The sequence below is a fragment of the Schistocerca cancellata genome, chromosome 2 (genome assembly GCF_023864275.1).
Source record: "Schistocerca cancellata isolate TAMUIC-IGC-003103 chromosome 2, iqSchCanc2.1, whole genome shotgun sequence".
NCBI classification, from domain to species: Eukaryota; Metazoa; Arthropoda; class Insecta; order Orthoptera; family Acrididae; genus Schistocerca; species Schistocerca cancellata.
The window spans coordinates 1,043,445,825-1,043,463,717 of NC_064627.1; the positions used below are offsets into that span (position 1 = coordinate 1,043,445,825).

General features: G+C 42.5%; 2 protein-coding genes across 2 annotated transcripts in view; one reads left to right on the top strand and one right to left on the bottom strand.

The window, feature by feature from the left end:
- Window positions 1-10,649, top strand: part of LOC126163023 (TLR4 interactor with leucine rich repeats) — a 318,353-nt gene extending 307,704 nt beyond the window's left edge. The window contains exons 9-10 of the mRNA XM_049919893.1: window positions 1,180-1,368; window positions 9,951-10,649. Of these exons, the coding sequence (XP_049775850.1) occupies window positions 1,180-1,368; window positions 9,951-10,249 (488 nt within the window). The 3' untranslated portion in view covers window positions 10,250-10,649. The remainder of the gene's footprint in view (window positions 1-1,179; window positions 1,369-9,950) is intronic.
- LOC126163022 (rab3 GTPase-activating protein catalytic subunit) overlaps window positions 1-17,893 on the bottom strand; it is a 477,254-nt gene that overhangs the window by 388,977 nt on the left and 70,384 nt on the right. The window lies entirely within an intron of this gene.

The window sequence follows — 17,893 nt, forward strand, 5'->3', positions numbered from 1 at the left end:
AGTAATCATTGTTTGAAAGAGTACCTATTACCTACGATACGTTTTGTTTAATTATCACAGGTGGAGTTTACAATACGTTTAATGTCTGGAACAAAATTCCTACATACAGACAAACGCAAACAGTTACGTAAATTTTCATTACTGATGTTTGCTCTTAACCGAGACTTATTAATTTTCATAACGGAAAAAAATCTCTCACAAAAGTATGTCAAGCCCAACATTGACTATCTTCATGGCTTCACGATGGAGACGAGGAAACTCTTGCTGTGGAAAGTCGTGATAAAAATCTATTACACGTCTTGCCAAAAGGAACTTGTCTCTCAGACGAGAATTACACTGTAGATCTATTAATTCCATTTGCAAACTGAGATGAATATCATCTACAGAAACCAGATGCTCTCTAGAACTATTCAAAGCCTTGGGATAAGTAAGATATATCCCCAAATCGCTTGAGAAATTCCTCTTTCATTGCACTAAGAACGGCAACATACTGAAATTTATAATGGCGTTCAATATTAAGCTTCCGCTCACCAGCGAGAATACTGTCACAAATTATGCATTTCCAATTTTCACGTTTTTCCACAGAGAACAAATGATTCTCCCATTCCTTTTTAAAAGATAGCAAATCTCCAATTTTCCGTTTCCTTGATTCACTCTGCATTTTCCGGTTATTGAAATACAACGTTCACTACGCAGTGGTCGCTTCGCTTCAACGTCCGCAGCTTAGCCTGGTACTACACTGCCGCAACCTGCAGGCTGTCGGCACTGTCCCGTTCGACGATTGCACGCGAGCAGCACACGTGCAGCGCTGTGTGCTCATGAGCCGCGTGCAACGTTTGCCCGCCCCTGGTGTAAACCGAACTTTAACTGCACGCGTGCAAGTGCACCGCACACGTGCAGGATTCCTGCCCGCCCCTGCTCTACACCCTTCGATACTGATTTGTTTTTCTACATCAGTGCCATTATTCTCTGAATGTATGGCCTCTCGATATTTTCTGACTGTGACAGATGGAACGGCCGGCGACAGTTCAATAAACTAGGCGCCGATTTCGACGTCATGTTTCAGTTTGAACACAACGCAAGTGACGAGTTAGTTCAAGGCGTTGCTGGCTTGTTTTCTCTTCGGTGGTTTTCGGCCGCTGCAGTGAGAGTGAGTGCGCCCTGTGTGTGTGTCTGCAGGCTCGCTGACGGCGGGCTGCGCCACGGACGAGGTGCGGTCGCACGCGTCGCACTTCAGCACGGGCAAGGGCGGCAAGTCGCGGTCCGTGGCCGACGGCCAGTCGCAGCACAGCTTCTCCAACCACTCGGCCAGCCGCTACCCGCTCGCGCCCGCCGCCTACTCCTCGGGGCTCGTCAGCTCGCGGCCAGGTGAGTGTCCCCCCCCCCCCACACACACACACAGCCGCGCGCGACGCCCCGTGTTTACAGCAAAGAAACTACGGGGAGCGTTCAACAAGTCCTTACAAAAAGATAGAACAACAAATTATTTCGGGATTTTTTTCTTTTTTTCAACATAATCCTCATCTACATCTACATGACTACTCTGCAATTCACATTTAAGTGCTTGGCAGAGGGTTCATCGAACCACAATCATGCTATCTCTCTACCATTCCCGGGAAAAACGAACACCTAAATCTTTCTGTTCGAGCTCTGATTTCTCTCATTTTATTTTGATGATCATTCCTACCTATGTAGGTTGGGCTCAACAAAATATTTTCACATTCGGAAGAGAAAGTTGGTGACTGAAATTTCGTAAATAGATCTCGCGGCGACGAAAAACGTCTTTGCTTTAATGACTTCCATCCCAACTCGCGTATCATATCTGCCACACTCTCTCCCCTATTACGTGATAATACAAAACGAGCTGCCCTTTTTTGCACCCTTTCGATGTCGCCCGTCAATCCTACCTGGTAAGGATACCACACGGCGCAGCAATATTCTAACAGAGGACGAACGAGTGTAGTGTAAGCTGTCTCTTTAGTGGACTTGTTGCATCTACTAAGTGTCCTGCCAATGAAACGCAACCTTTGGCTCGCCTTCCCCACAATATTATCTATGAGGTCTTTCCAACTGAAGTTGTTCATAATTTTTACACCCAGGTACTTAGTTGAATTGACAGACTTGAGAATTGTACTATTTATCGAGTAATCGAATTCCAACAGATTTCTTTTGGAACTCATGTGGATCACCTCACACTTTTCGTTATTAAGCGTCAACTGCCACCTGCCACACCACACAGTAATCTTTTCTAAATCGCTTTGCAACTGATACTGGTCTTCGGATGACCTTACTAGACGGTAAATTACAGCATCATCTGCGAACAACCTAAGAGAACTGCTCAGATTGTCACCCAGGTCATTTATATAGATCAGGAATAGCAGAGGTCCCAGGACGCTTCCCTGGGGAACACCTGATATCACTTCAGTTTTACTCGATGATTTGCCGTCTATTACTACGAACTGCGACCTTCCTGACAGGAAATCACGAATCCAGTCGCACAACTGAGACGATACCTCATAGGCCCGCAGCTTGATTAGAAGTCGCTTGTGAAGAACGGTGTCAAAAGCTCTCCAAAGCATTGCTCCAACTTTTTTAAACCATGCGCAAAGTAGGAATTCGGCAGGTCTACAATGTGGCCACCTATTCGGGTAATCACCTACTCGCTCCATGTGAACTGTCGTCTGCCGAGCCAATTTTTCAAGTTTGGAAAAAAAAAAAGAAAACTGCAGGCCCAATACGGAGAACACCGTGGATGTTGCAATAATTCGAACTTTCCAGAATGAAATTTTTACTCTGTAGCTGAGCGTGCGCTGATATGAACCTTTTAGGCAGATTAAATCTTTGTGCCGGACCGAGACCTTTGCCTTTAGCGGGCAAGTGCTCTACCATCTGAGTTACCCGAGCACGACTCACGATCCGTCTTCACAGCTGTACTTCCGCCGGTACTTCGTCCCCTACTTTCCAAACTTCACAGAAGCTCTCCTGCGAACCTTGCAGAAGCTGTGAGGACTGGTAGTGAGTCGTGGTTGTGCATCTCAGTTGCTAGAGCACTTTCGCGCGAAAACAAAGATCCCGAGATCGAGTCTCGGTCCGGCACACAGTTTTAATCAGCCAGTAAATTTCATTTCGAACTTTAATTCCATAATTTTGGCTACCGAAACTGCACAGGTATGCGTAACAGCACTGTCGTGGTGAAAGAGTCTTTTTCTCCCAAATCAGGACTTTTCCCCTAACTCCTTCGCTCAAACGGTACAATAACGACGCATATTATTCTCCAGTAATCGTCTGTCCCTTTCTCAAGTAATCGACGTAGATGACTGTGTGTGCATCCCAAAGAAACGTGGCCATCACCTTGCCGGCCGATTTCACCGTCCTCGTCTTCTCCGGAACTCGTTCGCCTTCAAAAGCCCGTTATTTTGATTGTCCCTCTGTGACTGGTGTGTACTAGTACACGCTTCGACCACAGTTACGTATCGACGCAGAAACCTGGCAGGATTTCGCCAAAAACACAGCCTCAGCATCGACCACACAGTTGCCTTTATTCACCATTGACACCCAAAACTCCACGTGTCAGACACTCAGAACGGTACCAGACGTTGTTGTGTGTCCATAGAGTATAAACCAAAACACCGATTTCGTTCGTGCTCTGTGCTGTCATCCAGTGGAAGATGCGTAAACGGTAATTAAAAGTAACACCAGAACCGTTTACGCATCTTCTACTGGACGACAGCACACAGCACAAAGCACAAACTAAATCGGTGTTTTGGTTGATACTCTATCGACACAGAACGTTTGCTACCAATCTGAGTGTCTGACATCTGGCTATTTTTTCCAGATCCAGTTTTTCCCGCAAAGTTGCAAAACTGAAAACACTGTACCTTCGGATATGCCATTCGTGGAATTTGTCAGTCATTCCGCGGTTGGTCACTTCCACTGGATGTCCCGAACGCTGTTTATCTTTTGAGCATGTATGGCCCTGTCTAAACTCATTTACCCAATTGTAAATATTTCCAAACACATGAGCACATGTGCCGTGAACTTCATCAAACTCAGTTTTGATCTGTTAAGCATTTTAAATTGAAGTATTTAATCATGCCTCGAAGCTTTTTTTTTTTTTTTTTTCATGTCGCAAACTAAACACGAGCTTACTGTTTCAACCTAGTAACCATGTGATACACTCTACCTGCCGTCTAGCGACATATGACGCTTAATACCAGCTCGATACTAAGAGTGCCATCTCTTGGATTTTCTAAAGACTTATTGAACGACCATCGTACAACCATTCAACAAATGCAAATGAAGGGGAATTCAGGTATTCTGGACAATGAAGTAGTAGATGGTCTTGCAAAACACAGCATCAAAGAAGTGGACCAGCTGTTTACACAGCTTCCATATCCCGACTTCTCCACGTTTCAGGTAAAGTGGCATGCGAGCAATGGCAGTGCCAAAAATCTCAGCAAGAAAAGACAGTGGTACAGCCAGAAAACTCTCCCTAAGAGACATGCAATATCAATTATTTAAAAAAAAAAACGTGTGGACACACATGTTTTCCCTCGCATCTCTACAGGACTGGAATGACAGACTCTCGCTCCTGCAGTGAATACCCAGAAGACGATGGACATCGTAACCATAATTATCATTTTGGGAAGTTCCAAATACGCTCCACAGCAAAATAAACAGTGGGAAAGCCGTGCAAAAAGGCAGATTCCCTAGCTAAAAAATATTAAAACGCTAAGGAATATAACAGCCTTGAAATTAACTGTAAGTTATTTTACGGAAGTGGATGTGAATCTCTGGCGTATTAAATACTGACATTTGTAATTTTTTGCGAGTAGCTGTATACTTAGAATGTAGTTGCCGTCACTGACCTTAATAAGCAATTGCAATGGGTGTATTGATATTAATAAAAAGGGAGGAATTCCGTACACGCCCCATTTCCGCCATTCCTGGGACTGACCTAAAGTGTAATGACTGCTTATGACAAATTGCAGGAAAAATAGATGCTACACAAAGGTCCAGTGCAAGAATCGTAAGGAAAGGTCAGTGGCTCACATGATATTCTGAAGATGTACGTTTTCGTGGCGACATTCTTAAATAAATGCTTCACGGAGTTCTTTCCACGTCAAAGCTTTCGACGACTTCCTCCGTCATCGCGAGGCGTTTTCTGTAGGTCGAATTAAGACGTGGTGACGTCACAAAGTCACTGCACTTCCATTTGCCATCAGAAATTATATTGAAGTCTATGATGGGTGAACATTGGTAGCGATATTGATTTCGTTAGATGGCGGGCGACTCAGTTTGCCTGTTGCCTTTCAGCAGCAAGCACCTGTTTCCATGCACCGCTACGGATATAATTTCGTAAAAGAGTGGCAGTTAATTTACTTACCGATTAGTTTCACTCACATGTAGTGCATACAAGCTTCCTTATTAAGCGCAAAGTTCCGGAATCACAGCGGATAATTACCCTACAGCGTGGGGAATTGTGTGCAATCGCGTCTTTCGGATAATTCCAATTAAACTTCATTGTATTGTTTTTAAGTTTAAACTAGCGAACCCGGCAGTGCTTCGCAATTGCTAAATATGTATGTGAATTGGATATACGTCCTTATCTCCTCCTCTCCCCTCTTTCTATCCCTCTCGCCCTTCCCCCTCCCCTTGTCAATCTCCTCGTCCGCTCACCTTCCCTCCGCTCCCTGTACTTCTCTTATTTCACACTCACTCTACCCATCTCCTCCTTTCTCATCTCTCTCCATATCCTCCTTCCCCTTCTTTACATCCATTTCCTGTCCCCCCCTCCCCCCCGTCTATATCTGACCTTATTTATTGTTATTACAAATGGAACCTTGATAGGAATGGAAGTCTAAATGCGTCATTAGTACAAGTGGTATGAGGGAGACTTTTCCAGCTGCTAGATCTGTGAAAATTGTACATTTAATGGCAATATTTCTCGTGGTTTTAATCTGCGAACAGGTAGGACTGTAAAATTAGACATAAACACAGCTTTGCCGTTTTGACTGCGGGAAGGAAAACAAACCGCACATATTCACATCACAGCTTAGCCTATTATTTCTCGTTCTCGCTTCCCGCGCCCGGGTTCGATTCCCGGCGGGGTCAGGGATTTTCTCTGCCTCGTGATGACTGGGTGTTGTGTGATGTCCTTAGGTTAGTTAGGTTTAAGTAGTTCTAAGTTCTAGGGGACTGATGACCATAGATGTTAAGTCCCATAGTGCTCAGAGCCATTTGAACCATTTGAACTTGTTATTTCTCACTTTCTCGGAACCGGTCTAATAGAAACCGTTTATTGTATGACATGTCTATATCTCCAGCGGTTTAGGCTGTGCGTTGTCAGTCAGTCAGTATTTTGTGAGTAAGCTCTAACTAAGCAAGTCGAACGCGACTGCATTCGCTGTTCGAAGAGTCGAAATGGACCGCGTTTGAGAAATTCTTATTCCATTTGCCTCCAAACGCTGTCTACGTTCTTCGTCAGCCTTGTGCGTACGCCAACCGATATTTGGACGCCTAGCTGGTGGCATTTTTTCCAAAGAAATAAACCAAAATCACCAAATTACCACAAACTGATATCAATTCGATCTTTGCAGCACACCAAAGATGTGTTCACCACCAATAACGCACTGATATATCGCTTTCGATTCTATTTTTTTTTTCGCAAAATATCAATATTCAATGATCAATTTGTATTTCTTATGAAAACATGCGACAGTAGAAATGTCAAACTGAACGTCACGTCTTTGTTATAAAAACATGTGACAGCAGAACTATCAAACCGACCGTTATAAAAATATCATCCAAATTTCTGACTTTTCCGATGGATTTTCGGAAAATTTTCTTTCATACAGACCTTGTCCTGATAGTTAAAAACCCAACAAAAAGATCATGCTAATCGGTAGAGCTGTTCTAAAGTGATGATCATTCATACATGCGGCAATTGATTTTTATATATATATAATGACTGAGTACAGTAAGAGCAGAGAAACTACTGCACTCTAACATACCGTTGGCTTTCAGCTGCTTGTTCAAAATGGTTCAAATGGCTCTGAGCACTATGAGACTTAACTGCTGTGGTCATCAGTGCCCTAGAACTTAGAACCACTTAAACCTAACTAACCTAAGGACATCACACACATCCATGACCGGGGCAGGATTCGAACCTGCGACGGTAGCGGTCCCGCGGTTCCAGACAGTAGCGCCTAGAACCGCTCGGCCACTGCGGCCGGCAGCTGCTTGTTACGAATGTGTCAAAATCATAATTTTTCCTTTATTAGGTTAGAGTCGTCAGCCTCGCCTAGACCCCCGAAACAAAGCTGAGTAGTATCTCTGTGTAAACAAGCGCTCAACTCCTGCAGCCTTTTCCAGCGAGCGGCTTCGGGAAAATATTAAACATTGAAGTCTGTCAGCTAACCTGTGCCGCAGATTCTTTGGCTCTTCTCTTCATCACTAGCATTCCCGTCCGATCTGTCTGTGGGGTGGGGTGGGGTGGGGAGGGGGGGGGAGGGTAGGTGAGGGGGGGGGGAGATGAGCGGAGAGGGAGGGGGGAGGCTGCCTGCTGGCGGTACCTACAGTAACATAATCAATCGTGCCAAATTCATAAAAGTTCTTCTCACATGAAGAGAGAACCAAACTCATTACGTCTAAGTAGTCGTCACAGGTAGATCCATGTTGCTCGACCTCGTCACCCGAAAATCCTGCAGATGCCGATGCTCGCCTTATTTGCACACAAATTAAGAAAAAAATATTTACGTCACATTGCGTCTGCCTTTCGTGGCACCTATAAATTACTAAACTATGTCCATAAATGACACACCATAAGATTATCCACACCAACTTGTACAACCCTTTCCTGGCCTTTATCCCTTCATATGGGGTCCGCTGGTTTCGTGACTTGGTAGATTCACTTTATTTAATGTTGTGTCAGAATGCACCACCTGTTGCTGCTGTCACAAAGATAGTGTGCCATCTGTCTGTGAATTGTGTAAATTTTGTCCTATGTATTATACTTGCACTGTTTACCTATCCCATTTTGTGAGGTGGAGATTAAACAACAGATCAGCATTAAAGCCATCCTCACGCGGGATGCGCATTTCTTATCGTGAAGCATGCCACACACAGTTTGCATCGTGATTGTTGCACGCTTAAAAACTAGACGATACAAAGTTCCATGTGTGGTTAGTAAGGACATGCAGCCTGATACAAATTTACAATAGTCTTCCACATAAAACACAAGTTACCTTATCACGTCACTTTTTAGTCAAATCGTAAGGGCATTCTTATTAGAAAACCGCTTCTGTTCAGTAGAAGAATTTTTAGCACGCCGTCATACATCATATTTGTAACTAAGTTATGTATCCCACAAACTGGAAAGTTTTTTGGATGAATAAATAAATCCTGACTTTCGAGCCAGTCACACAGCAACGTATAAAGGTATTTTGCAATTCGCTGGTCTATGTTCCTTGGCATATTCACAAAAGCAAACAAACTCATTCCTAAAGCACAGCCCTCTTATACATAACATCGAATATTACAGAACATACTGCTATTAAATTAATAAAAAATATCCCATAATCACTTCGAAAACGAAAAGGCGAATAATAAAATATTAGAATGTAGCAGACATGAACCAACTAAATTAGACTTCGTAACTCACTGCTTCTATCCTCTATGCTATAAGGAAAATGTGAATCATGCAACCATGTACTTTATTTTACACTTCCCTGAAGGCTTTAATCATCGATATGTCATTAACTGATATGTTGTTGTAACAAACTGAAACCAAGAACGATGCATTTTTAAGAAATCTCCAAGGCATCATTGTCTTGCAACAACCAAGAACGAAAATTCTTTAAACACCAGTAGGACGTTTCTTATAATTTTATTACAACAAACCGTACCAATATTTACTAGTTTTCGAGAGATCCTAAATATGTTGTTACTTTGAAGCAGCAAATACTCATATTCATAAGGCTCGAGTGATAATATAAAACTATCAAATATGGACTTCAACTGAAAATCACAAAAGTCAATACGGCGTTTACCAAAGTCGTCTAGTGACATAGAACGTAACCTTGCAGTTCATCGGCCACGTTCCTCTCCGCGAAGCAATAATCTGACGAGCAGGTCATTGTGTTAGTCTGACTCTGGAAGCATTAATTTGTGTAACAATAACGTTTGGTGTCCAGAATAAGATTTTCACTCCGCAGCGGAGTTTGCGCTGATATGAAACTTCCTGGCAGATTGAAACTGTGTGCCAGACCAAGACTCGAACTCGGGACATTTGCCTTTCACGGGCAAGTGCTCTACCATCTGAGGTACCCAAGCACGACTGACGTCCCGTCCTCACAGCTTTACTTCCGCCAGTACCTCGTCTCCAACTTTCCAAACTTCACAGAAGCTCTCCTGCGAACCTTGCAGAACTTGCACTCGTGGAAGAAAGGATATTGCGGAGACATGGCTTAGCCACAGCCTGGCGGATGTTTCCAGAATGTTCGCAGGAGAGCTTCTGTGAAGTTTGGAAGGTAGGAGACGAGGTACTGACGGAAGTAAAGCTGTGAGGACGGGGCGTGAATGGTGCTAGGGTAGCTCAGATGGTAGAGCACTTGCTCGCGAAAGGTAAAGGTCCCGAGTTCGTGTCTCAGTCCGGCACACACTCTTAATCTGCCAGGAAGTTTCAACGTTTGGTGTATTTTTTCGTATTGTGATGACTCCTTTGCGGTGTTGCCTAACTTATTACAACTTGTAAATTGTAAGTAAGTAAAGAAGTATAACAAGGTAGTTTTCTCATTTCTTCATTTATATGCGACTGAACTTTTGCACACATACCAAACTTTATGTTTTTAGTGCTCTTGGACATAGATTAGATATCTGTCACCAAAGTCCAACACTGTAATGCGAAATTATCCCCCAGTGTTGATAAAAACAAAATATCTGTCTTGCAGAGCTACGACAATCGCGGCAGTCGCTGGCAGCCACGGCGATGACGTCAGATCGCGCCTCCGGTGCGCACATGCACGGCCACAGCCACGCGCATGCGCACCGCGGCCAGGCCAGCAGGCCGCGCACGCGCTCCCGCGACCGGTCCGGGGTCGTGACGTCATCGCGACCCGGCAGCCGCTACGGCTCGACGCACACGCTCAGCAACTACTGCGCCGATCCGTCCGACAACTGGACCGACCACGACATGGACATCTACATGGCGCGCAACCCCACCACGCGCGGCGGCCTAGTGCCGCTTTAGGGCTGACCCCCATTTCTTTATTGTGGACTGCAACTCCGATTGCTCGTGGCACCGGGATTGGTACGGTCTCTCTGATGCGCTAGCACCGACAGGACAGTGCAATTGTCAATACTTGGTAATTCGCTGGGCATGAGGAAGAGCTCACACCATCACAAATAAATAAGATACGCCCTTCCTTCTAACTGCTTCCTTCAGTCAGCGAAGGCACACAGTTCTGGGAAACTGATGTCGGAATCCCAATTCTAAAAACCAGTGACAAGAGCTGTTTCTGTATTGCTGATCATGAAAGTCTGAAAATTTAAAAATATATGCTAAAAAGGCAACTGAAGGTAAATGATGAAGTACGACAGTGTTGTGTTTAATCACTGTCACAGGAATGAAATTCTGAGAGTTAGCTAGTGCAAGTGAATGAAAAGACAGTCACACTCAAACTGCTTCGCAGCATTAGCTAACATGGTATCAGTTTTATGATGTGCATTTGCACTGAAAATGTTGTGCTGCTTTTACAGAGCACTAATAATTGTGTTGTAACCACGTATTTTTCTGAAGATTTTTGGTCTCAAGGATGAATGGAAATGTACTACTTTCGCAGTATTTTTTTCTCACAATCACTTCAGTTTAGTGAGACACAGCAAGAGAAACTACTAATGAAATATGTGTGTGTGTGTGTGTGTGTGTGTGTGTGTGTGTGTGTGTGTGTGTGTGTTAGAGAGAGAGAGAGAGAGAGAGAGAGAGAGAGAGATTGTCATTTACATAATACATGATATTGTAAGAAACATCTGATTGTCATTTACATAATACGTGGTATTGTAAGAAACATCTGAATGCATCTGGTAGCGGAAAAGTCAGAAAACCATTTACAAGCGAAATACAGCTCTTTTAAACAATGAAAAATGTATAAAAACAAGCTGTACTCTATATTTTATTGAAGTATAATCCCTAATATTTCTGACAAATGTGACACTGTCTTCATGATTAATAGAGCATGATTAATAAATAATTAAACTATGAAGTGTGAGACACGTCAGCAACAAGTGAAAAGTGTGTAGCTTATTAAGTGAAGTCTGAGTTTTTACTGTTACCTCAGGAAATGAGTTTTGTCCTTTGTATTTATATTATTGTACAGTGTTTCAGTAAGTATACAGTTTTTACTTGAATTGGATAGAGACTTGCTTCATGTAGGGTATGTTAGACATACCCACAATTAAGAGGCATACAACTTGCTCAAGACTGTTTTCAATAATGATGGTGCATTTCAGTAGTGACTCAATAATAGGACAGTCTAGTTTAATGTCCCTCACTGAAAGACAGAGCACCATCTGACAATCTTCTGGAAAATGCAGTCTTGCATTTCCTCCAATGGAGGCATAATTTATAATTATATTAACTTTTCATGCCTGAAGTATGAATTACATGCATCAAACGGCATTCTTAATAACCTCTTTGGTATCTAAATTATCTTTGTTATTACACTAGGATTAAGGAAGAGATACTGTTTAGCACGGACCACAAAGTAGCACAAATTGTTTTCATTACATTGAATTTAATTGTAAATCACTTGGTATAAATACAATAAAATAGCTAGATCTTTTTTACACTAGAATTTATTTATTCTTCACCATGATTCCTTCTTAGGTTTATAATATGTTACTGATAAGAGCTTTATGTAACTGCTAATATATTGTAGACATTCTTTCATTGGTAATACAATTGTACTGGAGAGTGACTTTATAGCTAAGAAGGTACATACTACATATCCAAAGGTTTGTGGTCAAACTTGCAGTCAGGCCTAGGTTTTAATTTGACTTCCACTAATTCCAATGCTTTATGTACGTGAAACAGAACATGATACAGTAGCCTCAGATTCCATGATTAATCTGGATGGACGAGTCAGTTCTCTAGTCAGACAAACACAATGTCAAACCACCACCAAAATAACCTTGCTTCTTGAATAATGCTTTGTTCAAACTGACCTCTCCATTAACAACTGCCATACTTTCAACATGCACAGTTTAATACCAACAGATTAATTTGGTTTTGCATTCACAAGAAATTTTATTTCACTGTCCAAACAGTCCGACAATCTTGTGCTTTCAAGAGGACAGTGACACTTTCTACAAAAAACCAAACCACACATATTTAAATGTGAGTTTCAGTGTGCTATATGAAGGTTCTTGTGAATCAATTTGCTGTGCCAACTCACAAACAGAGAAGTGGATGTCTATCACTGAGTAAATTACAACAGACAGAAGGAGGATACTTTTTAACAATTTAGAAAGAATACCAAAAAGAGCAGGACTAAAACAAACACAAATATTTAAATAGTCTTGACTCATCAGAGCAGCTTAAAAATTAATTTCCCATTGGGAAAAAATAACCAAGGAAAAGTATAGGGAAGCGGTAAAAATGCCTGAGGGGGAAAATCCTCATAGAAAAAAGAAATGTGTCAACATTTAAGACTCATAATAGGAGTGGACAGTAACTAGGAGCTGTAAAAACTAATATTATGATTAATGAGTTTCAAACAAAACCAATTTTTCCTAGGGCATATCTGAAGTTCATTCTACTTCTGTTGGAAACACGCTAGCCATGACAACATGCTACATACTCTGTGACAAAAATCAACCCAGCCCCAAATTTTGTTTGATGGTCATATGATCATACTTTTGTTAGTAAACACCAGTTTTGCAGTGAGTCAAACACTTTCCTGAAGTAAGTGTATCCATCTCATTTCTTCGATCCATGGCTCTCAGGATGTCATATGAGACAAGGACAAGTTGAGTTTCGCATGACTGATGTTTCCTGAATTAACACTGGGTGGCATGGAGGAGGTAATCTGTTCAAGGTACATCAATATGTTTGAGCTCAGAATATGGTCTAGGATTCTACAAGAGATGAATGTCAGTGGGATTCAGTGGCAGTTTTTTGATTCACTTCTGCTGCCCCCTTGTAGATGGTGGTCTGTGCTTCCTTCCAGTTACTGGGTACAATTTCGTGTTCAAGGGATCTATGGTACATTATGGTTAAATGGGAGCCAACTCTATATAGAAACTGTCAGGAAGCCCATATGACTCCAGAGCATAGTTTAACTGTAGCAATTTTAGCTAGCTCTCAACGCCACTAAAACTACATGGTCCAGTCACATTAATGTCACCACCTATCTTTGACATCAATGGGCAATAACCATTCACAGACAGCAGATGGTGGCACTAGCAGTGGACAGTATATATAGTGCGTCAGCAAGATGTGGAGAACAGTACAATGGTTGTCACAATGTGGAAACAGAGCGATTTATCTGACATCCAAAAGGGCATTTTCATTGGTTATAATGTCAATGAAAGACCTGAGTCAAAACAAGGCCCCGTGAGTAGACAACATTCCATTGGAACTACTGACGGCCTTGGGAGAGCCAGTCCTGACAAAACTCTATCATCTGGTGAGCAAGATGTATGAGAAAGGCAAAATTCCCTCAGACTTCAAGAAGAATATAATAATTCCAATCCCAAAGGAAGCAGGTGTTGACACATGTGAAAATTACCGAACTATCAGTTTAATAAGTCACAGCTGCAAAATACTAACGCAAATTCTTTACACACGAACGGAAAAACTGGTAGAAGCTGACCTCGGTGAAGATCAGTTTGGATTCCATAGAAATGTTGGAACACTTGAGGCAATACTGACCCTACGACTTATCTTAGAAAATAGATTAAGGAAAGGCAAACCTACATTTCTAGCATGTGTAGACTTAGAGAAAGCTTTTGACAATGTTGACTGGATTACTCTCTTTCAAATTCTAAAGGTGGCAGGGGTAAAATACAGGGAGCGGAAGGCTATTTACAATTTGTACAGAAACCAGATGGCAGTTATAAGAGTCGAGGAGCATGAAAGGGAAGCAGCGTTTGGGAAGGGAGTGAGACAAGGTTGTAGCCTGTCCCCGATGTTATTCCATCTGTATATTGAGCAAGCAGTAAAGGAAACAAAAGAAAAATTCAGAGTAGGTATTAAAGTCCATGGAGAAGAAATAAAAACGTTGAGGTTCGCCGATGACATTGTAATTCTGTCAGAGACAGCAAAGGACTTGGAAGAGCAGTTGAACAGAATGGACAGTGTCTTGAAAGGAGGATATAAGATGAACATCAACAAAAGTAAAACGAGGATAATGGAATGTAGTCGAATTAAGTCGGGTGATGCTGAGGGAATTAGATTAGGTAATGAGACACTTAAAGGGAGTTTTGCTATTTGGGGAGCAAAATAACTGATGATGGTCGAAGTAGAGAGGATATAAAATTTAGACTGGCAATGGCAAGGAAAGCGTTTCTGAAAGTATTTGTATGGAGTGCAGCCATGTATGGAAGTGAAACATGGACGATAAATAGTTTGGACAAGAAGAGAATAAAAGATTTCGAAATGTGGTGCTACAGAAGAATGCTGAAGATTAGATGGGTAGATCACATAACTAATGAGGAGGTACTGAATAGAATTGGGGAGAAGAGGAGTTTGTGGCACAACTTTACAAGAAGAAGGGACTGGTTGGTAGGACATGTTCTGAGGCATCAAGGGATCACAAATTTAGCACTGGAGGGCAGCGTGGAGGGTAAAAATCGCAGAGGGAGACCAAGAGATGAATACACTAAGCAGATTCAGAAGGACGTAGGTTGCAGTAAGTACTGGGAGATGAAGAAGCTTGCACAGGACAGAGTAGCATAGATAGCTGCATCAAACCAGTCTCAGGACTGAAGACAACAACAACAACAATGTCAATGGTAGAATCTTTCCTAAAATCTACATTTGTAAACCATTTGTATGCTGCTATTGTTAAAATACACTGTGCATGGCAAAATGCTGCTATCCAAACCCAACCCTGAGGCAACCATGATGTACAATGGGTCACAGATGACAGGGATGCACAACGGTTGTTGAGATGTGTATGGGTGAACAGACACGCAACTGTTGAGCAACTGACCACCCACATGAACCAAGGGGCTACCAACAGTGCCTCCTCAACGACCGTTCAGCAAACATTGCAGCATATGGGCCTCTGCAGCAGGCGCCTGGTTCGTGCACCCTTGCTGACTGCAGTTCATCGGTGACAAAGGCTAGAATTTGTGCACCAATACTGCAACTAGACATCCACTGAGTGGCACAAGTGGCCTTATCAGATGAAACATGTTTTAGGCTCCATCAGATGGATGGTCATGGGCAAGTATGGTGTAAAACGTCTGAAAGCAAATACCCTGCAACAACTGTCAGGAGGGTCCAGGCCAGAGGGCATTCATGGGTGACCTTATCGTTGTGGAAGTCACAGTGGATCAAAACAAGTATGCATCTGTGCTTGAGGACCATGTCCACCCTCACATGCAGTCTGTCTATCCTCAACATGGTGGCCTCTAATATACTTATATACATTAATGACTTACCATTCCACATTGATGAAGATGCAAAGTTAGTTCTTTTTGCTGATGATACAAGTATAGTAATAACGTCAAAAAACCAAGAACTAAGTGATGTAATTGTAAATGATGTTTTTCACAAAATTATTAAGTGGTTCTCAGCAAACGGACTCTCTTTAAATTTTGATAAAACACAGTATACGGTATACAGTTCTGTACAGTAAATGGCACAACTCCAGTAATAAATATAGACTTTGAACAGAAGTCTGTAGCTAAGGTAGAATTTTCAAAATTTTTAGGTGTGTCCATTGATGAGAGCAACACATTAATGGTCTGCTGAAACGTCTGAGTTCAGCTACGTATGCTATTAGGGTTATTGCAAATTTTGGTGATAAGAATGTCAGTAAATTAACTTACTATGCCTACTTTCATTCACTGCTTTCGTATGGCATCATATTCTGGGGTAATTCATCATTGAGTAGAAAAGTATTCATTGCTCAAAAACGTGTAATCAGAATAATTGCTGGAGCCCACCCACGGTCATCCTGCAGACATCTATTTAAGGATCTAGGGATCCTCACAGTATATATATTCCCTTATGAAATTTGTTGTTAATAATCCAACCCAGTTCAAAAGTAATAGCAGTGTGCATAGCTATAACACCAGGAGAAAGGATGATCTTCACTATGCAGGGTTAAATCTGACTTTGGCACAGAAAGGGGTAAATTATGCTGCCACAAAAGTCTTTGGTCACCTACCAAACAGCATAAAAAGCCTGACAGATAGCCAACTAACATTTAAAAATAAAGTAAAAGAATTTCTAGATGACAACTCCTTCTACTCATTGTCTGAATTTTTAGATATAAATTAAGAGGGGAAAAAAACAACAACTTAAACATTAGTGTCGTGCAATATTTTGTGTAATGTAATATCTTGTACAGACATCTTTTATTAACCTGACATGTTCCATATCACTACGAAGTGTCGTATTCATGATCTATGGAACAAGTATTAATCTAATCTAATCTAATCTAACAGCAGGACACATGCTCATAGTGCACATAGGTTCAAAGTGTGTCAGGATGAGTTTACCATACTCCCTCGATCGGGCTCTTCGTGCCGTGGATCCTCAACCAAGAAAACTAGTGCAGCTAGCCACAGCACTCAAGTTGGCATGCTCCATATCCCTGCCAGTACCTTCCAGAACATCACTGACTCCCTGTATGTCTTGTACCAGTCTGCACCGCAAAATATGGTTATTCAGGCTTCTGACAGGTGCCACATTTGTGTGTGGCTGTATATTGTAATATCTAAAACACTCATCTTTGTAGTGGTGCAAGAAGTAAACTGAAAGGTAGAATGAACATTTTAAAATGAAGTTCAGCATTTTTACTTCTGCTATGCTACCTTCAGTTTCAGTTCCTGTGTCATCTATGAGTGTTTGGACAGTAAAATGAGTGAAACTTCCTGGCAGATTAAAACTGTGTGCCCGACCGAGACTCGAACTCGGGACCTTTGCCTTTCGCGGGCAAGTGCTCTACCAACTGAGCTACCGAAGCACGACTCACGACCGGTACTCACAACTTTACTTCTGCCAGTACCTCGTCTCCTACCTTCCAAACTTTACAGAAGCTCTCCTGCGAGAGCAGAAGTAAAGTTGTGAGTACCGGTCGTGAGTCGTGCTTCGGTAGCTCAGTTGGTAGAGCACTTGCCCGCGAAAGGCAAAGGTCCCGAGTTCGAGTCTCGGTCGGGCACACAGTTTTAATCTGCCAGGAAGTTTCATATCAGCGCACACTCCGCTGCAGAGTGGAAATCTCATTCTGGAAACATCCCCCATGCTGTGGCTTAGCCATGTCTCCGCAATATCCTTTCTTTCAGGAGTGCTAGTTCTGCAAGGTTCGCAGGAGAGCTTCTGTAAAGTTTGGAAGGTAGGAGACGAGGTACTGGCAGAAGTAAAGTTGTGAGTACCGGTCGTGAGTCGTGCTTCGGTAGCTCAGTTGGTAGAGCACTTGCCCGCGAAAGGCAAAGGTCCCGAGTTCGAGTCTCGGTCGGGCACACAGTTTTAATCTGCCAGGAAGTTTCATATCAGCGCACACTCCGCTGCAGAGTGGAAATCTCATTCTGGAAACATCCCCCAGGCTGTGGCTAAGCCATGTCTCCGCAATATCCTTTCTTTCAGGAGTGCTAGTTCTGCAAGGTTCGCAGGAGAGCTTCTGTAAAGTTTGGAAGGTAGGAGACGAGGTACTGGCAGAAG